We start from the raw sequence: 25161 nt of genomic DNA on the forward strand, positions 1-25161 counted from the left end.
GCGTTGTGAATGGTACTTCAGTGAAAATAAGGAGTGCAAATATCTTTTTGAATTAATGTGTTTTTGTTCTTAGGGTAGATGCCAAGAAGTTGAATTACTGGGTCATACGGAAACGCTGTTAATGATTTTTTTAGGGGTTTCATACCCAGTGGTGCTCAGGGCTTACCTCTTGCTCTGTACCAGGAATCACTCCTGGCAGAGTTTGGTGAACCATAAGGGGTTCTGGGAATCAAACTCGGGTTGTTGCCTGCAAGGCAAATGCATTACCCAGTGTATTGTCTCTGGCTCCCTAGTCATAATTTTTTTTCTATTTATAACCTTTGAGACATCTTTGTACTATTTTCCATAGAGGTTCAACCTGGTGCCTTTTAAAAAATTGTATTTTTAAAAGTGATTTTTTTATTTTAATTTTGGAATTTTGGTTTTGGGCCACACCCTTACTTACCTTGCATATGGCTGGCATAGCATATGGTCCATCAGCCCTACCAGGAGTGATCCCTTGGGCACAAAGCCAGGAATAATACTGCTGGGTGAGTCGCAAAAAACCCGCCCCCCCCCCCAAAAAAAAAAGATAGTTGGGATTAAATGAAAATATAAGGGTCTTGGCACATTACTTGTGAACTAACAGTTATGTTACAAGTTCATTTAATTTTAGTTTAGGTTATTAGTGCCTTTTGAATTTGTTATAGACTGGAATGTGAAATCAAAAAGATAGTCCCTGAACACAAGGAATTTAAGTCTGATCAAGGAAAAACTACGTAGGAATCAGGAAATGTTTGTTCCTTTTTCCTCTCTCTTTCCTATTTCTTATGTATTTAACTAGGGTAAGATAAGTTCCAGAAGGATCCTTCCACTGTTAGTCAGAGGAACAAACTGTTGTCATAGGTTATCTGGTGACTGGGAACTTAGTCCAGGAGGGATAAAGACAGCTGCCATCCCTGTATTAGTAACCAGACTATTGCCAGTTTGCAGGACAGGAAGGATGCCCAGTGAGGAGTAAAAAAAGCTGTTGTTACACTTGCACAAGTCACAGGCTTGTTTAAACCCGGTGGCCTGCTAGACAAGAATCTTCTTTACTTTTGCACTTGCGGATTTTTTCCCCCTTTTTTGTAATTTCTAGAAACTTGATTTCCTGGTTGCTGCCCCACCCCCCACTGTGTCAGGAACAGGATTGGAGCAGCTTTAGCCTGAAAGAAGTCTTTCTATTTAGGGAGCTGGAGCCAAGGGCTAGTGATTAGGCCCTTATCTGCAATAGGGCTGTTCTGGGTGGTGTGGAGCCAGGATTGGAGTGTCTGTCCTGACCCGGACAGAAGCGGGGCTTTTCTGTCGCCTGGTTGGGTCAGAATTGTGAAGAAGCAGTAGATGGGGCTGGGTCTGAATAAAAAGAAGCCCTTCATTGTGTTTCTTCAACATTCCCGTGTCTGGTACTATTAACCAAGGCTCAGAAAACAAGTTGGACAAACAAGCAAGCAGCCTTCCACTGATGGATAAAGAGATTTCTGGTCCAGCTGAGGTTAAGTGTGCTGTCTGAGGAGGCAAGGGAGATGGGTGGGGAGGGTCGGTTGGGTTTGGGGGTTTCCAAGAGGAAGAGGACTTTGGGATAACATTTCTGGCTGCATGAGGGGAAAAGATTGAAGGATTAAGGAAACAGGATTTTTGAAGTTGTTGAAATATCCCGTACTGATTTACTGAGAGACTGGCTGTGGTTTACTTTGTAAAGTAGGTGGAATCATTAGGGAGAGACTGAGTCTTATGCCTTTGGGCAACCAAGTATGGGAAATGAAGTTCCTTCTGGATCTAGGATTCTTTTGGCCACAGAGAGCAGGAGAGTGTATGGGCCTGCACCACTCTAGTCTTGTTTGTTGTGGGACCTTCTTAGTTGGTTAATACCTTGTCTGTGCTTGTGCTGAGAAGAGGCAAGCCTGTGGAGCAGTGGTTGGGCAATGGATGCACTGTTCCTGACTTGGCAGGAAGCCACTCTACCTTACGAGCTCACCAGTTTCTGTTCTGCAAATCTGTAGCTCAAAGACTAGCTTCTGTCTCTTAGGCTACTCAGTAATAACACGCAGTAGTGCCCACCTTTGTGCATTACATTGCTTTGAAAACACTGAGTTAGTGCTGCTTTCCAGTAGGGTGCTATTGCCTGAAGACCTGTATTCAGGATTTGGAAGTGCCCCAGGGAGGAGCTTCCTCTCTGACCTCAAGGGGAAGAGGAGGTCAGTAGGAAGTGGTAGGCGGAGCCACTTTTCTTACTTCTGCTCTCCTCTCTGTTCATGGCACAGCCCTTAAACTATCTCTGATCATCTCCAAGCCTTTTTTAAAAGAAGCTGCACAGGTCTCTAGGGAAGGTTCTTTGGGATACTCTTCTTTTAGGAAGGTCAGCAGATTCAGGGGCGCCATGTGGCCCAGTTACCAAGATGAGCACGAGTTCAACACCCACCTGATTTGCCGCATGTGCTGTATGGGTCAGTATGGTTTTTTTTTCCCCCTTGTCTGGGCCTGTAGGTCCTGCTCTCATTGACTCATAGGTTTGTGTGGACTTTGAAGCCTCATCGGTGTTACAGCCTCTGGGCTTGTTAAAATGTGTGATGGACTAGTCTGAGGTGCCCTACTTCCTGGGGAACTTCAGTGGTTCCCTGGCAAGAGCTTAAGATCTCTGGGTGTGGGTACACTAGAGTTTAAGCTCTGGTGTGGGTTTTTTTTGGAGGGGGGTAGAGATTGAATTTATGCTCATGCTTCTCTCTGTATAGGAAACAACTTTTAAGTTATGTTGCATAGTTTTGAAATTCTTGGGTGTATTTTTAGCAGAAGTTTGTTGGTTATGGAGAGTACCTCTGAGCAGACTGATGGGGGGGGGGGTTAGTGAGGAACGGAAGGGTGGAGCCTTGGTTTAGCTTTCCTCTTTTGGGCCGATTGCTAATTCTCTTCACTTTTATACTAGCATTGAGGGAGGGGAAAAGGCCTGAAGTTGGCATTGGGACAGGATCTGAAGGAGGAATAGAGGTGACCCCTTATACTATTGGTGATGACTTAGATTTCTTGGGGAGAGGAGTTTATTTAAACAGTGATCTGCAATCTTGAGCAAGTGACCTCTTATTTTCAGCCACAGGCTTTCAGATTATAAGAGTGGTATCAAACTGCAGTTTGTCAGTTCTGGGTAAATAAAAAAGATAAAGAAAATGAATTGTGCCTTTTGTAATTTTAAACTTAAAGAACAGTTCTTTATTTTGAATTTGCTCTTCCAACTTTTTGGTACTAAAATGTTCTTTGCTTTATGAAAGAATGATTTTTGAATACTAGTTTGTTTTCATATTTTTTAGGCTTTCTAATTTAAATAAATGATTAGTTTACTAGTTTGTAAAATCTAAATTTGGGAATGATTGGATTGATAATGTGTTATCTTTTGATTTCTTACTCTGAGATTCTCAAGCAAAACAAAATTGCTCCAGGGCCGGAGTATTAGTACAGTGGGGGACCAGAGTATTAGTACATTGGGTAGAACATCTGCATTGCATATATCCGCCTTGCTGGGTTCAATCTCCAGCATCCCTTATGGTCCCACGAGCATTGCTAGGAGTAATTCCTGAGTGCAGAGCCAGGAGTAACTTCTGAACATTTCCAGGTGTGATCCAAAAAAGCCAAAAAATAAAATTGTGATTCAGATAGGCGGAGTTTTTCTAAAATGAAAATTACTCATTGTTGATCTGGTTGAAAAGGACCTCAGGGGAAATCCTAGAATGGAAATAGTGGAGCTCAGGTTCTAATCTTATCTCCTGCCTGCTAGATCAGTACCAAATATTTAAGTGCTTCTTCTTTTTTCTTTTTTATTTTAGGCCATACCCAGAAAGCTCAGTGTTTACTCCTGACTCTCTGATCTGGGTTACTTGTGTGCTAGTGGTCCATATGTGATGCAGGGGATCCATATGGCCACCCCAGGGACAGCCATATGGATCTTAACCCTTATACTATCTCTCTGGCCTCTTAAGTGCATTTTGGAAAAAAAAAATAGAGCCAGTACTACAATGATATTTGATACACAAGTAGGGATAACTTTAGCAAAAGAAATATCAGCTTATCATTGAAATTTTTCCTGAAGTCTAGAAAGAAGAATTTTCTCTCTCTGAAAGTGCTTGGAGGGGCTGGAGCAGTAGCTCAGCGGGTAGGGCATTTGCCTTGCACGCGGACGACCTAGATTTGATTCCCAGCATCCCATATGGTCCCCTGAGTACTGCCAGGAGTGATTCCTGAGAGCAGAGCCAGGAGTAACCCCTGTGCATTGCCGGGTGTGACCCAAAAGGCCAAAAAAAAGAGTGCTTGGGGAGATAAAAGGACCCCTTTTCAGTAGTCAAGAGAAAAGTGTAGGGAAGTCTAGAGTATTTTTTAATTGGAAATTTTAGGATGAAAACATTATATACAGAGCTCACAGTACCTTGTTTAGTTTCCTGGAGGCACTATAGCCTGACTATAGTTAAGAACATGGACTTTGATGTCAGTTGTCTGCATGGAGCTTATGATCTATCACTTACAGCTCCACAAACTGGGAAAATTGCATAACTTACCTATTCATCAGCTTCTTCGTTTGTTGAAAGATTAAAATAGATCTGAGTTTATTATATTAAAACAGCCCAGTGCGAGCTCTCTAGATGATTTTGATTTGATGTAACTGGTTCAAATATCAAATTCCAGAGCTGGATAGATAGTACAATGGCTGATGCTTTCCTTGCACATGGCCAGCTGGGGTTCAATCCCTGGCACCTCATGTGGGGTCCCCTAGCCCTACCCTGAGCACAACTAGGTGTGGCCTCAAAACAAAAACAAGCAAAAAAGATCAGACTTGGGGCTGGAATGATAGCACAGCGGGTAGGATGTCTGCCTTGCACGCGGCCCGACCTGGGTTCGATTCCCAGCATCCCATATGGTCCCCCAAGCACAGCCAGGAGTAATTCCTGAGTGCATGAACCAGGAGTAACCCCTGTGCATTGCTGAATGTGACCCAAAAAGCAAATAAATAAAAATAAATAAAATATTAAAAAATAAAAGATCAAACTTCCCATTGAATAGATGAAACAGGCTTATATGTGTATCATAAAAAGTAAGAACCAGACTAGAGATTAGCAAAGCTATAGACCTGATTCTGTCCCTCCTGACATTATCTAAATTCTGAAATCTCTCTGAACTGTTTTTATCTTTAAGATAATGTCTTTGTAGATTCTTTATACATACGTATATGTTTATATAGAGGCACACTGGACTGTGCTTGGGGGAATGACCAGGCACTAAGTACTACTGGAGATCCAACTCCAGTAGGTTGTTATTCTCCACTGGAACTCTCTTTTTAGGATTTGTAAGCCTGTATATCTTTTTGTATCTGTGACATACTTAGTTTTTGTGAATATGATATTGCAAGTAATACTCTAGAAATTATTGGATATTTTCCCTCTTTCTTATATATATCCCTTTCATTTTATTTCTTTGGCTCTTTCCATTTGCTATAGTGCTTATTCCTAGTTTATTTATTCTTTTTAACTTATTAAGTGAGGTTCCGTGATTTACAATATTGTTAATTTTAGTTTCTTCTGTATATAATTATTCTGATACCACCTCTATCACCAGTGTACCCACCTCCATAGATCCCCAATGCCCCTCCCTTTCAATATCTCCACTTCCCTGGAAAACTCAGTTCTCCTGTGGTGTTGCCTTTGGCCCTTTTTTGCTACCTTCCTGTATATTTTTAAGTCCCACACATGACGGGGATTATGCCGTACCTATTCCTTTCCTTCTGACTGTTACTCAGCATAATATTATCTAATTTTGTCCACATTGTGGCAAATTGTATGATTTTATTCTTAGAACTAGTATTCCATTGAGTATATATGCCACAGCACAGCGGGTAGGGCGTTTGCCTTACAAGCGGCCAACATGGCCGACCCGAGTTCGATTCCTCCGCCCCTCTCGGAGAGCCCGGCAAGCTACCGAGAGTATTCGATATGCCAGACACAGTAACAACAAAGTCTCCAACGGAGACGTTACTGGGCCCGCTCGAGCAAATCGACGATCAACGGGAGGGCCTTTACTTTACTTTACTTTACTTCTTAATCCATTCATCTGTAGTTGAGCATTGGGTTGCTTCTTTATCTTGGCTATAGGACTAAGAACACATTGTGCATATGTTCTTTCAAATTAATGTTTTTGTATTTTGCGGGATAGATGCCAAGAAGTGGTATTGCTGAGTTGTATGAAAATTCTATTTCTATTTTTGTTTTGTTTTGTTTTGGGACCACACCCAGCAATGCCCAGGGTTTACTCCTCCTGGCCCTGTGCGCAGGGATCATCACTACTTGTGGGCTTAGGGCAGCATATGTATGCTGGGGATTGAACCCATGTACAAGGCAAACACCTTAGCTGCTGTACTATTGCTCCAGCACCTGTTCCTATTTTTGGAAGGTCTCTGTATTGCTCTGCATAGAGTCTGAACAGATGACATTCTCATTAGCAGTGGATTAAGGTTCCATTCTCATCACAACCCTGGCTGTGGACTCTTGGGCCACAGAGTGGGCTGTTCGTAGGCTTTCGATATATATCATTCTCATTGACTTGGGATGATATTTTAATGTTGCTTTGACTTGCATTTCACTAATCATGAGTGACATGAGCTCTTTTTCATATGCATATTAGTCATCAGTGTATCTTCTTTGGGAAAGTGTCTCCATCTCTGCCAGATTTTTGGATGGAATCCTTGGATTGTTTTGTTGTTCTGTGAGTGCTTTATCGATTGTGTGTATTCCTGGCTTTTTTTTTTCTTTTCTTTCCGGTGGGGAGTCACACCTGGCGATGCACGGGGTTACTCCTGGTTTTGCACTTAGGAATTACTCCTGGCAGTGCTCAAAGGATCATATGGGATGCTGGGAATCAAACCTGGGTCGGCCGTGTGCAAGGCAAATAAATCTCCTACCCGCTGTAATATTACTCCAACCCCTTGGCTTACTTTTTAAATTCAGCTTTTGGCCTGAAATCTCTGATGGTGCAAAGTATTATTATTTATAAAACTTAGATTTTTCTTAAAAAGTCACATACAGTTTTAAATATGCATTGGAATTTTTGGCATTTACACAAATCTCAATCCTCATTGAGACATTCTAAATCTGAACCATCTTTGGTTATGAGCACCTTTCATTAAATCCCTGCTACAATTAAAATTTGCACCTCCTTTTTTTCTCTTCAAGGTATAGATAGGACTATATTGTTTTGCCTCCTAGTAATTCCATGGTGGCAATATAATGTAGAGGTCAAGAGTCCACATTTAAAACTCTATGGCAGCTTGAGGCAATGGCTCGGAGGGCTGGAGTGCATGCCTGGTATTCATAGGACTGAGGTTTGATTGCTATATGCAATCAAACCTTTGCGTTATTGCGCATAGCACTGAAACCTCCAGTACCATTGGGGACCCCTTCCAACCCCTCTCCACCCCCAATGTCTATGACAAACTTTGTTTTGAATCTTAATTATCCTTTATTATGTTTTGTTTATTTTGGACCACACCCAGCAGTACTCAGGGCTTACTCTTGGCTCTGCACTCAGGGATCACTATTAGCAAGGCTCAGGGTGCCAGTGGGGTGCTGGCAATCGAACCTGGGCCAACTGGGTAGAAGACAAGTGTCCTACCCACTGTATTTTTGCTCTGGCCCATTGAATCCTAATTCTGTTACTGTTATTTAAGTTTTTTTCTGGGCTTCAATTTGAACTGTAAAATGAGGATAAATAAGCATATTTGATAAAATTATAAGAATTATAACTTAGACCTCAAATAGGGCCTTACACAAAATAAAGGTCGTAAATATTGAGGTGCTGGTGGGCAGTGATGCCGTGCTGGAGACTTAACTCATTTGCACTATCTTTCCAACACCTTAAACCTCAGTTTTTCTCCCAACATAGACTTAGGTACTTTTTTTTTTTGGTCAGGGAAGGTGTGGGGAGGCCACATCTCAGGGATCACTCCTAGTGGGCTCCAAGGACCATTTAGATTGTCAGGGATCGAACCTGGGTCTGCCAAAGGGAAGGCAAACACTCTACTCATGGTACTATCTCTCTGGCCTCTGATACTTTTGATCATAGGAATAATTCATAATGCTAGTTATGCATGACTGATACACACATTCAACTTTTTAGAACTTCATCTTAACTCGTTCCCCTTGAGATTCCAATAAGAGGAGCCAAGTTTCCTGCGTTCAGATATCTCGGGTAGAATTTAGAAAAGCTGTAACTATAGAAGGGATATTCAAATTGCAATCTTTTCCCTCTGCTGAAGAGTAGTCCTTCAGTTTCTTTTGCAAACATTTCTTAATCTGTCTTGGAAAATGGCATTTTAAGATACCAGAGAATAATGCAGGGACTTAGAGCACGTATATGCTTACAAGTTCAAATTTTTGGCGCCCCACATGTGCTGCTGAAAGCTATCCATGCAGCTCTGCTCTTTGAGCCAATCAGTGCTGTCATATGTGATCCCCAGTGCCACAAGTGATTTCTGAGCAATATAGCCAGGTGTGAGGGAACATTGAAGGAAGGGATGCACCCCCTGATTAGGTCCACAACTAAAAAGATGTGTAAGCGACATGTACAGAAAGTGTGACCTCTGACAAGCACATGCATGAGCACTGCAACAGCCTCCGAATGACAATTGCAGCTAAGTGTGTGAGCATCACTGCCAGATATGTTTGTAATCCCCATCATTGCAACTACAACATCAACCACAATGTTGGGAGAATGGAGGAGGGAAGGGGAATTAAAAAAAAAACAAAACAAAAACAAAATGTAGCCTGAATGTAAGTTTGGTTCATACCTGAATCTCAATATGTATGATTAAAGGAGTGAGTATTCCTGTGTGCCTTCTGTTGTCCTAAATGTTAGATTTGGAGGGGGGTATTTTGAGCCACACAAAGTGGTGCTCAGGGGTACTCTTGGCTACGTGCTTAAGGGTGAGTCATGGTAGTACTTGGGGGATCATATGCAGTGCTAGAAATTAAACTGGGGTCAGCGGTATGCAAGGCAAAGCAGGCACCTTAACCCCTGTCTTGACACCTTTATTTTGGATTCCCACCTCCCCAGGCATACCTGTGATACTCAGGGGCTACTCCTGGCTCTGTACTCAGAAGCAACCCCTGTCAGTGCAGTTAGGGAGACTGAACTAGAATTGGCCACATGCACGACACTTACCTTCTGTATATTCCCCTTGGCTCACGAGTTCTGGATTCTTTTGGGAGATCATATAGGATCTTGGGGATGAGAGATGGGGAGCCCCCAACAAGGGGGCTTGTGTTCTACCCACTGTACTATTCTCTGTTCCCAGTGTTATATGTTTAAGGAAATTTTAAACATGGTTCTCAATTCCCAAAAAGTTAAATATACCAGATACAGGATTTAAATATAAAGATATCTAACAATAGGTTTTTTGTTTTGTTTTTGTTTTGAGCTACAAGCAGCAGTCTTATTTCAGCCTATTAAGCTTTCAACCTTAACCAATAGATTTTCTGTATGTAGTACCATCTAAATTTAAGAAACAGTGGCACTTAGAGGCATCCAGTGGTGACTCTTGCTAGAGAGCTTTAAAGAGAGAAGTGGAATTCAGCTGGACCTAAAGAGAAGGTTTCAAGTTAGATAAAAAAGAGGAAAGTATTCCAGTTGGGGCAGTCAGGGGAGGGGTTGCATAAGGACAAGGTATGTTTGGAAACAATGACTTCAGAGTAATTATTACTCAGGGGAGTCTAAAGATAAAGTTGGAAGTGCAGATAGATTGTAAATTCCTTTAGGTCAAAGACCTTGTCTTATCTTTATTTCTCCAACCATATATCACATAGTGAATAAAAGTTGGACAGTTGAGTTGAATTGGTCTTAATCTTTTGTTCTTCTGTAAGCCACTATTGGATTTATCATAGAGGGCTGATGTGGTCAATGTGGTTTAGGAAGAATTGTTGAAAGAGGCTTTTCTTTTAGCCATCCTTAGTTCCGTGCAGCTCTCTAGCATGAACTTTTTCTTGACTCCATGAATTTGCAGTAGGTGAAACTTCATATAGTGAACTTTGACTTTGTTTTCTCTAAGTTCAGTTCATCTTTGTAAAGTCTTGTTGGAATCACTCTAATGGTAACTCCCAATAATCGCTCATGATCTTCTCATCTACTTATGTAGGCCTAACTGTTTTTTGGCTGTTTCTTGGATGCTTATGCTTACCTCTTTTTTAAGTTGTTCTCTTTTCTGCTTAGTTGTCATCTCTGAGGGTAGGGACTGTGAATTTAATATCAGACATGTGAGAGTCAAACAATTCTGAGAATGAGTCCAGGGGTGTAGCACTGAGATGGCTAGATGGGAATTGGAAATGAAGGGTAGTGGAACCCCAGCATGTTCAGCTGCACTGAGCATATATGCAGCATACATGCAGATGATGTGTGTGGGGATAGTAAAGGTTTGTCAGGAAAGATTAAGGTAGGTTTTCCCTATGTAGGTGGCTGGCAGTACAGAATGATCAGTGATAGTGATATTTGGGTGGAGTATTGACTTTTGAAATAAATAGAAAAGGAGTGGATTGTTGGATCAGCCATCTGGAAGTGGCTCTGGGGATTGATAGTTGTGGAAGAGAGTGCATCCTCAGTGGAGCAGTCATTGTCAAGTATTGAAGCAGTAGGAAGGAGAGCATAGCCTTGACTTGGAAGATTTGTATATGAAAAGTGGTATTTCACCACTGAAATGTGAGTTTTCGAAGTGCTAGACCACTCCACAGGTATGGCTGATAGTCTTAATAGCTTTGGCTTTTTGGTACTTGCTGTAGGGAAGCACTGTGTCCCCCAGAGAATTATGAAGCTATGGGACCTTAGCCATGACAACTTTTGAAACCTGTGATTTTGTCTCCTCTATAAAGTGCCTATTTGGTCAGGATAGAAGGGGACGTTCAGGTAGGCCAACAAGACATCATCTCAACTGTTTCCAATAAAACACCATCTCAACTGTTTTTGTGGTTCTAGAGAAATGGGTATAGGCAAGGCAGGGTAGGAGAATTTAGTGCCTGGGTAGTACTAAACCAGTTCTTTCTCTTGTGTTTCCTTTACAGATGAACGGGACCGTGTTCAAAAGAAGACATTCACCAAGTGGGTCAACAAGCACCTGATGAAGGTAGGACTCCTTCAGAGGTTCTGTTCTCAGTTTGGATCTGTCATTTCCTTCTCTCAGACAGCATGCTTGAGTTTGTGAAAGATAAACATGTGACATTTAATGGAAGTCATGACCATGTATAAACTTCGTTGATCATGTTCTTACAAAGGACAGAGTAATACATATTATTACCTCAGAAAAATAAAGTTGTGAGGGTGGAGAGATAATACAGTAGGTACAGCCAGCCTGGGTTGGATCCCTGACATCCCATATGGTCCCCTGCCAGGAGTGGTTTCTAAGTGTCAGGAGTGTATAGCTTTGCTGGGTGTGGTCCAAAAATAAAACACACACACACAAAAACTAAAGTTGAGGGCACTATGAAATGTGATTCCTGGGATTCAGAGAACACTTTGTTTTTAGCTTTACAAATGAATTTATAAAATCCTTGATTTTTAAAATTTATTACAATAGGCCAGAGATAATACAGGGGTTAAGGTGCTTGCCTTGCATACATCCAACCCTGGTTCAATTCCTGACATTGTGTATGGTCCTCTTACATACTCCAGGAGTAAACCCTGAGCACTTCTGGGTATGTGCCAACTCCTTCTCCCCAAATTGATTACTATATAAGAATGGACAAAGGGAATTTTGTTCTTTTTCTTTAATGTAGATTTTGGGGATGAGGAGGACACATCTGGTGGTGTTCAGCACTTACTCCTGGCTTTGTGCTTATGGATCACTCCTGGTGGGCTTAGATTACAATATGTTGTACCAGGGATTGAACCTGGGTTGGTTGTGTCCAAGGCATGCACATTATTTTCTGTACTGTCACTGTAGCCCCTGGAATATTGGCTTTATTTTAGAAAATATAAATAATGCTTGCATATCTGCATTAGTAAGTAAATGGTTGTAATATAAATATCTACAGATGCAACAAAGTCACCTGACTAGACAAAGAACATTCAGTATAAATGAAACAAATTCATTAATGAAAAAGTATAAAATTCTTTCTTGATCTTCTAGAGGCAACCAAAGCACCATGAGTACCATTATCAATGGCAAAGTGCTGAGAAGTTTGTTCTGTTTTTTGTTTTTTTGTTTTGTTTGTTTGTTTGTTTGTTTTTGAGCCACACCCGGCAAAGCTCAGGGGTTACTCCTGGCTTTACACTCAGGAATCACTCCTGGCAGTGCTCTGGGGACCATGGGATGCTGTGGATCAAACCTAGGTTGTCTGCGTGCAAGGCAAATGCCCTTCACTGTACCGGCCCCTGTCTTGTCTTTAAAAAGTTCCTTTAGCGCTTCTTGTAAAACTGATTTCAAGGCTATCAATTCCCTAAGCTGAGTCTATCCATGAATCTCTGTACAGTTCCTTTAAATCTGCATGATAATCTAGCTGGATAGAGTATTCTGAGTTTTATTTATTTATTTATTTATTTATTTATTTATATAGTCCCTTGAGCACCATCACAAGTGATCCCAGAGCAAAAAGCCAGGCGTAATCCTTGAGCACCATTGACTGTGGCCCAAAAACCAAAATAAAATAAAATGTGAAGCTTTCCAGAATTGCTAGGGTTTGGGATATTTTACTGCTATTATTAAACTGAGAAAGCAAATTTAATGCATATTAAAGACTTGCCTTAGGATTAACTATGACTAATGTGACCCGCAGTCAAGATTTCAAGAGACTTTGAGTTATAATAATTTCAGTTCTGGGAAAGATTGCACAAACCTCTTAATTGCCATACCAGTCATTTAATTTCATCTTCCTTTTGATTTCTCTGTAGCATCAGATACTAATTACTACTCCTTGAAACCCTCTTTAGTTGGTTTCTAGAACACTTCTTTTTCTTGAATTATTTCTTCTCTGCACAAATGTCTTTTTTTCCTCTCTTCCTGGCTTGTCTTCCTTTGTATGACTTGGTTTTTTGTTTGGTTTTGGTCCAGACCTGATGTTGTTCAGGGGCTACTCTGGACTTGGTGCTGGGGGGTTGCTCCAAACAGTGCTCAGGGGACCATGTAGTGATAGGGATCAAATACAGGTTTCCGGCTTGGAGACCTTGTGCTCAATCCTTTGAGGTATCACTCCCTCTGTCTGTTCTGCATTGATGTTCCTCTTGGCCTTTTCCTTGTTTTCTTCTGATATTCTTGTTATACTGAAGATACTACTTAGACCGCTTTATCAATAAAGAAAATGAAGATTAGAGAGTTTAAGTTCTGAGGGGCTTGAGAGATAGTAAAGTACAGGAGATAAGGAGTTTATTTATAATCCTAGTTCTTTTGCATTGCATATGTTCTCCAGAGCACATCCAGAGACTGATTCTGAGCTCAGAGTTAGGAATAGCCTCCAGGGCCAGAACAGTATTACAGCAGGTAGAGCACTTGCCTTGCACACTGCAGACCTGGTTTCAATCCCTGGCATCCCATATCATACTCCAGCACCATCTGGACTAATTCCTGAGTGCATCACAGGGTGTGACCCAAAAACAAACAAAAAAGAGAATAGTTCTGAGCTCCTGTAGGTGTGGCCCAGCCCCCTGTGGCTGTACCCCTTCCCCCATTCCAAGAGCAGGTTTGAAATATTAGAATGTAGATACTGTGCTTTTGGGGAGTAGGTATTGTGAATTCCCAGGCAGTACTCTGGGACGCAGGGCCATTCCTAGCGACTCTCTTCCTGACTGCATACTTGAAAACTTAGGCCCAGTGACGCTTGGAACACCACGGGGTGCTGGGGTCCACACTCTGACTCTCTTCCTTCGAAGTATGTATTGTAAGCCTTTGAGCTATCGCCTAGCCCTTACAACCTATGCTCTGAATCTTTGTAAGTACTGGCTCTGGTGTCTGCCAACCTTTCCAAGCTCATAGCACTAAATTTTCTTCATTTTGTAAGTTCTTATTGAACTACGTGTCATGCTATTTTGACTCTTATCTTTGCTCTCACTGCTCCCTCACAATAGAACACCATTCCCAAATCTGTTTTCCTGAACAACACCAAGCTAGCACCTTCCCAGTTAATATTTTTCTGACTTCCATGTGGGATTGACAACCTTTTCTTTTTCTTATATTATTTTGTATTTATATTTTTGTGTTCTCATGTCCTTCTGTTAGAGTACCTAAAAGTTTTATTTACCTTCTGTCTTTATATTGTAAGTGGTAGGCAGATATTATTACTTTATTATTATTTTAGTGTCTGGACAAACGAAGGAAGAGCAGTAGGAAGAAAAAAAAGTCATACTACTTTTAATTCCTTTATTGTGTTCCCCTTCTTGATGATACATATCCTGTCGTGATACAAAGCCCTTCACAACCTGGTTTCCAGCTCCCCAGCTTAATTTTGAAGCATTCTGCATGGTGTAGCCTGTGCTATACTCACACAAGACACTCCCTGAATTCTGTGTATTTTCATCATTGGTTTTTTTTACTTTGTTCTCCCTAGAATGCACGTCTTGGCCTTTCTGCTTGGCTGCCTTCCATTACCCTTTAGGCCAAGTCACCTTCCTGAGACTCTGACTTTCATTTCACAGACTAAATTAATTGCAACTCCATATATTACACACTAGTTTGTTTATTATCTTTTGCATTTTATTTTTTTTGGGGGGGCAAGGCAGGGCGGAGGTTGGGGGCCACACCTAGCAATGTGCAGAGGCTACTCCCAGCCCCATGCTTGAGGGATAATTCTGTGTCAGTGATAGGGACAGGGGCTGATTGTATCCAAGGCATGTAATAAACCTGTACCATCTCTCTAGCCCCTATATATTTTTTTAATCAAATTTGTTTTTTCTTGGGTCAGGGTTGGGCGGGGCGGGAGGGTGGGTTCTTAGGCAGTGCTCAGGGGGACCATGGAGACCACTCCTGGCAGTTCTTGGCTTACCAGGCTTGTGGGTTTATGAGAGGGCCTGAGAATGTGGTACTGCTTGGGCCCTGCAGTACTAGGGTTCACCTGGGCCACCCTTGCATGACAAGCAAGTGCCCTAACCCTGTACAGTCTCTCTCTCTCTAGAATTCCACATTCTCTAAACAGATGCCTTTTGTATTTTTGTCATGGTCCTCTCTGTTGATAGTCATTAAAGACCAGGACTGTAGTGTGTTAATTTTTTCTTCTACGTACCAGGGACATGACAGAGCCAGTAAATGTTTTTTGTCTTTAGTAAATAACACTTCAGTTGTACTTTATATTTTACAAAGCATAAGCCTATCTGACTGATCCTTCAAAGAGATAAAGGTATATTCTCTCTCTTTTCTTTTGCTTTTTTGGGTCACACCTGGCAATGCAGAGATTACTCCTGGCAGAGGTTACTCAGGAATTACTCCTGGCAGTGCTCAGGGGACCATATGCGATGCTGGGAATCGAACCCAGGTTGGCCGCATGCAAGGCAACTGCCCTACCCGCTGTGCTATCGCTCCAGCCCAATATTCTCTCAATTTTTGCAACTAAGGAAAGTAATTTTTTTTCTCTTGTTTTGCTATTTTATTATTATTTTTTAATTTACTTTTGAGTTTGGGGGCCACGCCCAGTACTGCTCATGACTTACTGTTTGATCTTCACTCAAGGAGCACTCCTGGCTGTCTCAGGGGATCACATGGGGTCGTAGGGATCAAACTCGGGCCAGCCATGTGCAAAGCAAGTACCCTACCTGATGTATTATCTCTCTCACCCTGAGAGGTCAAGTGAGTTTCCTAGGCATACAGCAAACTAGTGAAGGATAGAGCTAAGATCAATTACAAGCCTTCTGATCCACATTATTTGCTCTTTCTACAAAGGATCACCAACTAACCTACTTCTATCAGTTGAAAGAATTGAACTGTCTCAAATTTATCTTCCTAAACTTTGAACTTGAATACAAATATTCTGGCTTCTGCTCTTCATTTGTGGCTGATGTTGCCTGTTAGATCTCTGCCTCTGTGTTGTGTGATGACAAGAGGCCTAGAGAGGGAGAGACTAAAACACATCATAGCATTGCTGGGAATTGGACTTTAATTCCTGGCCAGTTTTACTCCTATTTATAAGCCTCCAGCCTATGGTTTCTTTTTTTTTTTTTAATTTTTATTAGTGAAACACTGTGAGGTACAGTTGTAGACTTACAAATTTTTGTGCTTGCTTTCAGTTATACAATGATCAAATACCCATCCCTCCTCCAGTGCCCATTTTCCATCACCTCTGATCCCAATATCCCTTACCCCATCCCATCCTGCTTCTGTGGCAGGGCATTCCCTTTTGTTCTCTCTCTCCCTCTCCTTTTGGGTGTTGTAGTTTGCAAAAGAGTCATTGAGTGGCAATCATGTTTGGTCTATAGTCTACTTTCAGCATGCTTCTCCCATCCTGGAATGATCCTCCCAACACCCTTTATTTGGTGCTCCCTTCTTTATCTGATCCTTCTCTATCTCTATTCTTCTCTGTCTTCTCTATCCCTTTTCCCCTGGCATGTGTCAGCCTATGGTTTCTAAGGGATTTTCTCATGCAGATTTTTTTTTAGAGAATTATACTCATTACTCCTCAAAATCTTGTTGGAATGTTGGAATTCTTGAAACTCCAGTCTGATAATTAGGAACTGAGATTTGTATTTTGTAACTTGGCATGTTTTGCTTTGCTCCCAAGTACACCCAGATTAATGTTGACTTTGGGTAGTAAACTGATATAAGATCAGAGTAATTGTACCTCTGAAGATATAGATTTGGTTAACCAAATCCAAATTAGGATTTCTTGTATTCCCATATACCTCTTTGGTAAACTATTTTTCCTAGTAGTTGATAAAGTATATTCCCTTAAATTAATCTTTATTAGTTGAGAACTCTATATCCAGTGATAAAAGAAATTTCAATTGGGGGAAGGAGGTTGTGGCTGTACCACACCTTGCCAATATTCAGGGGCTCTTCCTGTCTTTGTGTTTGAGAGTGGCTCCTGGAAGTGCTCAGAGGGCCATATTGTGGTACCAGGTAGTCAAACTAGGGTCAGCTGGATGCAACATAAGTACCTTAACCTCTACTAGCTCACTGGATCGCAAAAGAGATTTCTTAAGGATGTAAGCATCTGGAATATATAAATTATTTAGAATATAAGCCTGTGGATCCAAGAGTTCTATATATCCTAAAACCATCAAGAAGAAAAATTTAGAGTTTTGTTTGTTAGGGGGTGGGACACACCTCATCACATGTATTGGATCATACAGTACTGCACATCAGGTTTCCATATGCAGAAATGCACTTCAGCCCTTTGAGCCATTTCCTCTGCCCCCTCCCCAATTTAGGATATTAAATGAAGTTTTAATTTATCTGTACCATATCTCAAGTACCTGGTAGTTGATAAAGAATATTCCCTTAAAAAAACTTGGAGAAAGGATGAACCTTTGAGGAGAAAATACTTTCTTCTGGTCAGGTCTTAATGACCTCAGAAGTTGGTAAGTAGAAGTGAAAGGCCAATATTCAACCTAGCAGATAGAATTGTTCTTTCCATTTTTATTCATGTATGTATGTCATCTAGGAGTCTGGAATTTTATTGGGCAAAGGGGTGGTGTTGGACCATAGTGATATTCATGCAATATTCCTGACTCTGCTCACGGGACCATATATGGTGCCAATTTGGAACTATAGGTTTGAGACTGCTACAGCTGCATGCCAGGTAAGTGCCTTACCTCTGGTACTATCTCTTCGTCCCTACAGTCTGGAATTTTAGTTAAGAATTCTAGATATAGGGGGATGGAGTGATAGGACAGTGGGTAAGGCGTTTGCCTTGCATGCGGCCAACTCAGGTTCGATTCCCAGCATCCCATATGGTCCCCGAGCACCACCAGGAGTAATTTCGAGTGCAGAGCCAGGAGTAAGCCCTGAGCATCACTGGGTGTGACCCAAAAAGAAAAAAAAAAAGAATTCTAGATACAGGTCCAGGGAGATAGCTTAAAGGGCTGGAATGCATGTTTTGAGTTTTGAAAGGCCTGGATTCAGTCTGTGCACTACATGATCCTTCAAGCACTGCTGGAAGTGAACACTACTGGTATGACCACAAATCACCACTCAAAAAAAAAAAATCATCCCTCTTCCTCCCCCCACAAAAAAGACCAAACCAAATTAATAAATGAAACAAAACCCAGAATTTCAGAAATACCAGTTATGTCAACAAACTCTTTTATCAATTAATTTTTTTGCTAGTGTTCTGTTATCTTTTGGAGGCTCTCTAGTTTAACAGAGGGGAGTAGATATCTTTAATGATTCCAGACACTCTCTTTTGTGAAGCCGTTGCTCTAGCCATATGAGACAGTTCACAACCATTCCCTAAAGACTGTGTGGACTTTCACACAAATTCTTTGTTTATTCATGTCTGCAGCAAGGGTTAGAAGAATAGTGGCAGTGGAGTTTTCAATCTTTTCAGATTTGAAATTAGAAATTTTAATAAATAGGGACCAGACAGATAGTAAAGCGAATAGGGTGCTTGCCTTGCATGCAGCCAACCCTGGTTCAATCTCCAGCAGCTCGCTCGTATGGTCCTCTGAGCACTGCCAGGCGTAATATTTGAGCGCAGAACCAGGTGTAGACCCTGAGCATCACTGGATGTGGCCCCCAAACAGAAACAAAAAGAAATTAACAAAGTAGCACTGCACTGTAGCACTGTAGCAAGAAGTAGTATTGATTAAATACTAAGGAGAGGAATGTTGCCTTTGTTACCTGAGGGAATTTTATGGTGGTGATTCATGCCATTTATCACTTGATTATTTTTTACTAAACATATGGCCACCCTCATTAAAAGTTACGGGGGAACATTAACACTTGGATTCACTACTCCTTATATATAACTGCCTACTTGTTAAACAATGCTATCCTTCGTAAGCATAGCTATTCTTTGTGGACTTTAGAATCATCTTCATCCTCAGAAAATTTTTTGATGGCTGGTTCCACTATTCAGATAGACTGGTACAGGATTATATCTATCAAAACTATAAAAAAATATTGTATCTATCAAAACTTCAGAAACTCTCAGAATAGGAAGACAAGAGTCATTATCTGCAAAGATCCTCAACTTGACTCCCCTTTTTCAATCTTTTTCAATCTCCTATGGGCATTTCTGTCTTCCCTGCAAGAATTGCTCACATTTGAACATGCAAATGTTTTCTTCCAGAATAAAGAGTTTATAACAACTATAATCTGACTTTTTAGCATTAGCATTTTTTTAGGACAAATTTGGAGAGCAAGCGTAGCTTTTAGCATATTAATGCATAGGAATTAGGAAAGATTGGTTGTTTTTGGGTGTACTTGGTCTCATATTTTAGTCATTAACTAAACAAAAATAGCTTTTGAGATTTAATTTGCATGTCAGTTCCCCCACTTATAGTATACAGTTTAATAACTTTTAGTATATTCACAGAATTTTTCTATCAACAATTTCAGAACCTTTCATTCCACAAAGAAACCCTGTACCCGTTCAGCCATCTCCCTACTTCCTTCGCTCTACCATCCCCAGCACCCCAAAGCAAACACCAATCTGTTTTCTGTAGATTTGTCTCTTCAGAGGTCTCATTAATGAAACCATAAATAGGAAATCATGAATGATTCCATTATATTGGTCTTTTGTAATGGATCTCTTAGCATAATGTTTTCAAGGTTCATCCAGATTAAAGTACATAACAGTGTTGCCAAATATTCTGTTAATGGATATTCCATGTTTTGCTTATTTATCATTTAACAGATTAGGTTATTTTCTTTTGGGGGGCTATTGTAACAATGAATTCTGCTATATATATTTATGTACAAGGTTTCTTTTTTTCTTCTGGACATGTCTGTGATTCCTCTAGGGGTTTGGGTTTTTGAGCCACAGCCATTTTTGCTCAGAGATTACTCCTTGTGGTGCATGGGGGATCTTCTGTAATGCCAGGAATGTGGGTCAGCTGCATGCAAGGCAAGTGCCTTTTTTCTTATAAGATCTCTCTAGTCCTGGAACTGTGTTTTCAGTTCTTTTGGGTATATTAGGAGTGGAATTGCTTCATCATATAGAAACTGTTAGACTGTTTTCCAAAGTAGTGACTTTTTTGTTTTACATTTTTTTATTCTTTTTGTTGTTGTTGTTTAATTTTGGGGGGGGCACACCCTCTGGTATTGAGGCCTTACTCCTGGCTTTACACTCAGGAATCACTCTTGGCGATGCTTGGGAGACCATTTGGCTTGCCAGACATCAAACCCAAGCCAGCCATATGCAAGCTAACCACCCTACCCACTGTACTATTGCTCCTGCCCATCATTTTCATTTTTAATGGCAGTGTATGAGGGTTTCAGTTTCTCTACATTCTCATCAATACTTATATATTTTTTAAAATATATATATATATATATATATATTTTAAGGATTCTAAGTGGTGTCTCACAATTTTGATTTACATTTTCTATGGCCAGTGATAAGAAACTTACTTTTTAAATGAGTTTATTAGTTACTTTTGTATACTTTTGGAGGACTTTCACTAATTTTGACAGTAGTTTTCACAGGGAACTGTAAACAGAAAAGGATCTGGAAAGTTTTAAGTTTTTCACTCATCTGTTAGCAGACAAGTGTGACTGTTAGAAAGAAGCATGTATTGTTCATCCAATTTTTGTGGGGTTAGCCACATTGGTAGTGGCTAAAATTTCTCTCTATTTAGAAAAATTAGAGTATGTGACAGCAGGTAGTCAGAGAGGCCCTCCTCTGCCAGGTTCCCTGCCCCTCACCCCCATATGTTTTGGGAAGTAATAAAACAAAGACAGGATCTAAAGTAAGTAAGACACTCTGGCCTCAGTTTTTGACTGTTAAAAGGCAGGGGGATGGCTGCTACACATGGGTCAAACAGCTGACTTCAGTGAGAAAGGAATTAGAAAACTTTCTCTTACGGAAAAGTATTCCCTTGTGCAAACATTTCAGAACTTAACTATAGCATTCTATTATTTCCTTAAGCAATCTTTGTTCTTATACAAGCAAGGACTAGTAACTATGGCACCCTGTCCTTTATCACATGCTCTCCAGTGTTTGATATCCTTGACCTGTTTGATAGCACTTGATACTGGTGGTCATCTCCTTCATCAGTCAGACTTCCTCTCCCTCCCTATCCCCTTACTTCTTTGTTGATTGCTTTTATTTCCTGCTTTCTAATTTTGTCTATTCCCTCAGGCTCCTTCTTAACGCTGCTTTCTTGCCCCTAACCCAGAAAATTCAGTATTTCCCATGTCTTGAGCTAGCACCTCTGGGCATATGACTGCTAAACCTATGTTCTCAGCTGACCCAAATTGAATTCTGTTATTTCCTGTTGTTTCAAGAACATTTCCATTTGTAGTTGGTTGGCTCCTGTTTAAAATTCAACATAGTTAAAAAAATTAGAACTTTTAAAATCTGCTCTTTTTAACCCTTGACCTGCTTATTCCTATGAGTGATATACTGTAGTTATTTCAGGACCCAAGTTTGAAACTTTGGACCCATTTGAGGGATGAGTTTTAGGATTTGGGAACCTCTGGTGTGATAGAGCCATTATATTCACTCACAAGAGACAGTAAGGGATGCTGAGATAGAACCTGGGTTGACTGCCTACAAGGCAAATACCCTACTTATTGAACTATTTCTCTGGGCCCAAGGTGACCATTTTAACAATGCTAATTGTTCTATTCTTTGAGTATTGAATGTCTTTTTGTTGTGTCTTCTTCTTTTCTATAGTTTCTTAAAAATTTTGTTGTACAGACCTAAAACTCGCTTTGTTAAATTTATTCCTAAGTATTTAATTTTTATTTTGTTTTGGTTTTAGGCCATATCCAGCAGTGCTCAGGGATTATTTCTGGCAGTGTTTGGGATAATATATGGGATAACAAGGGATTTGAACCTTGGTCAGTTGTGTTCAAGGCAACAGTAACCTCTGTACAGTCTCTAGTCCCAGTATTTAATTTTTTATGTGATTATAAAAAAAGACTAAATATTTTTTTCTCTTCTACTTAATTGCCTATGTCTCTACATAGTATCATATAGTTCTATCAATTTTTTAATTGACATTTTTTAATCCTTCAAATTTTTTCTCTTCTAGGAAGTTTTCCCAGATATGTCCAGCTTTTATCTTTTTTTAGTTTTGGCTTTTTGGGCCACACCTGGTCGTATTCAGGTTTTACTTCTGGCTCTATACTGAGAAATCACTCCTGGTGTTGCTCGGGGGGGTCAATGGGATGCTGGGGAATCAAACCTGGGTGGTAGACCACATACAAGACAAACACTCTGTCCACTGTACTATCTCTCTGCCCCCAGCTTTTGTCTTTTTTGATTAACATTCTATTTCGGATGCTTGAATATTACAGTTGGAAAGGCCTATTATTAATTCCTAGTCTTTGCCTTAAAAAGCCACTATTTCTGTGGGGCCCTAGAAATAGAATAGCAGGTAGGGCGCTAGTCTTGCATGTGGCCAACTCAGGTTCGATACCTGTCAACATATATGGTCCCCCAAGCCCACCAGAAGTGATTACTGAGTTCAGAGCTAGAAGTAACCCCTGATCTAGGCAAACCCAAGATTTGCCTAAAAAGCAAAACAAAAATGTGCAGTCATTTCTGAAAATAGTACTTTGCACTGTTGTTTAAAGCATTATGTTGAAAACTGATTTCCTTATAATTTTCACTAATTATCTGATTATGCATTGTGAATGTCACTTTATAAATTCATCACTAGTCTTGGAATGAATCATAGACACACAGCCAGTGGGTCCTCAGGGTCTCAGCTTCCTTGATACTCTTATTTGCTTTTTGGGGTGTACCTGGCAGTGCTTAGAGATCACTCTTCATGGTGCCTGAGGAATCATATGTGTTGCCAGGGATTAAACTTGGGTAAATTGTATGCAAGGCAAGTACCTTACTTGTTGTACTACCTCTCTGGCCCCAGCTTCTTATCTGGGATAAGGATAGTACCTAAACTTTTATTTTTTATTTATTAATTTTTTTGGTTTTTTTCGTCACACCTGGCGATGCACAGGGGTTACTCCTGGCTTTGCATTCAGGAATTTTTCCTGTCAGTGCTCGGGGGACCATATGGGATGTTAGGTATCAAACCGGGTCAACCACGTGCAAGGCAGATGCCCTACCTGCTGTGTTATTGCTCCGGTTCCCCAATACCTAAACTTTATAGGGTAGTTTGTGACTTAAAAAATAGTGACGTTATGGCTGATTATGAAGTCTTATAGTTATGGCAAAGACTGAAATAAGACCCATTCTCAAGAACCTTCTGCTTTGGGGCCAGGATTGTGACTTAGTGGGATGGCACCACTCCTCCATGCATAAACCCTGGAGATCAGTTCTTAGAGGGTATTGGGAAGAATATTCATCACATAGAGTTTGGGATAGATGAGATGACATGTAAAGTTAGTGTTTCACATTTGTCCACAGTAAGATCTTTCCCTCATAACTTCAGTTATAATTCTGGGATTATTTTTCTTGCAGGGGAAACAACCCTTATGGTCAGAAATAGATAAGAGGGGCTGGAGAGATAATACAGTGGATAGTGTGCTTGCCTTGCACATGGCCTACCCAGGTTCAATCCTCCAGGAGTGATTCCTGACCACAGAGCCAGGAATAAGCCCTGAGCACCATCAGGTGTGGTCCCCAAGTCAAAAGCCAATCAAGCAAACTAAAAGCCAAAAAGAAATAAGAAAGGAGTTCAGTTTGAAGTATGCTTTATGAATAGTAGATATGAGGTTTCTTTGTACAGCATTGGAAGACTTTTCTGACTGGTTGGATTCATCTGTCCATCATTGGCCATTGTATTATATTTTGGTCAATAACAATACCTGAAATGTTTTAAAATAATTAATACTCCCTGTCTCCTCCAAACTTCCTAGAATATTGTTTAGAGTTGGCTAGATTTTATAGTATCTGGTTTTAATTAAAAACACACCCATCAAGGGGCTGGAGCAATAGCACAGCAGGTAGGGCATTTGCCTTGCACGGAGCCAACATGGCCGACACAGGTTCGATTCCCAGCACACCATATGGTCCCCTGAGCACCGCCAGGAGCAATTCCTGAGTGCATGAGCCAGGAGTAACCCCTGAGCATTGCTGGGTGTGACCCAAAAAGCAAAAAAAAAAAAAGAACAAAGCACACCCATCTATACACATTCTTCTTGTGTTTATCACTTTATAAAACCTAAAAATTCCTGAATTTTATTATTATTTAAAATTATTTAATTTGTTTATACTAAGTACCAGAGATTATTTTGTAGGTATTAAATGCTTGATGATCATGTAAAAACTAATCTGTTTCTCCTGTACAGGTTCGCAAGCACATCAATGATCTTTATGAAGACCTACGGGATGGCCACAACCTGATCTCTCTTTTGGAGGTCCTCTCAGGCATCAAGCTGGTGAGCTTTTCCCTTTCTCTAACGAGTGTCTGCACAGGAGGGGCCCTGTTGACATCTGTTGTCATCTTGTTGAGTGCCCGGATAGTACCCTTTACTGCTCTTTTACATGGGAGGAAGAACTGGAAGAGATTATTGGTGTACTTTGTTTCTTTCTCAGATTCAAAATTTGTAACTGATAATTTCATCTTAATTTAAATCAATGAAACAGCATTGCTTCATGAAATCAGATATCCATTATGTTGCCTTTCTCTCTGCAGATTTACTTGTGTCCTTCTATTAGGTTCACATTTTGAGAAAAAAATTTGGGGGGAGGAATGAGTTTTGAGCTACACCTAGTAGCTCTCAGGGGCTACTCTGTCTACTTTGTTTGGGGTTGCTTGAGTTCAGGTAGTACACAAAGGACCAATCATGCAGTACTGGCGATTGAACTGGGGGTGGCTGCATGCAAGGCAAGTACCATAACCCTTGTACTATCTTTATAAACCCTACGTTTTAAAATTTTCTTTTTAGTAAGGTGTGTGTGTGTGTGTGTGTGTGTGTGTGTGTGTGTGTGTGTGTGTGTACACATACATGCATATGTATATTGTTTTTATTTGGGGCAGAGCACACTCAACAGCTGGGGGCTATTCCCAACTTTCTGCTGCTTTTTCATGGGTTTGCTCAGGGGCTATTCCAGGAGTGACCCATGGCCATGC

At 40.7% G+C, this 25161-nt stretch overlaps 1 protein-coding gene across 14 annotated transcripts in view; it reads left to right on the plus strand.

Annotated features, from left to right (window-relative positions):
- The window catches only part of MACF1 (microtubule actin crosslinking factor 1), a 403924-nt gene that overhangs the window by 135143 nt on the left and 243620 nt on the right, over window positions 1-25161 (plus strand). For all 14 annotated transcript variants that reach the window (XM_056123700.1, XM_056123697.1, XM_056123710.1 and 11 more), the window contains 2 exons: window positions 11097-11158; window positions 24377-24466. In XM_056123700.1, coding sequence (XP_055979675.1) covers window positions 11097-11158; window positions 24377-24466 — 152 coding nt within the window. The remainder of the gene's footprint in view (window positions 1-11096; window positions 11159-24376; window positions 24467-25161) is intronic.

This window comes from Sorex fumeus, unplaced genomic scaffold, assembly GCF_029834395.1.
Source record: "Sorex fumeus unplaced genomic scaffold, SorFum_2.1 ptg000047l, whole genome shotgun sequence".
In the NCBI taxonomy this organism is placed as follows: domain Eukaryota; kingdom Metazoa; phylum Chordata; class Mammalia; order Eulipotyphla; family Soricidae; genus Sorex; species Sorex fumeus.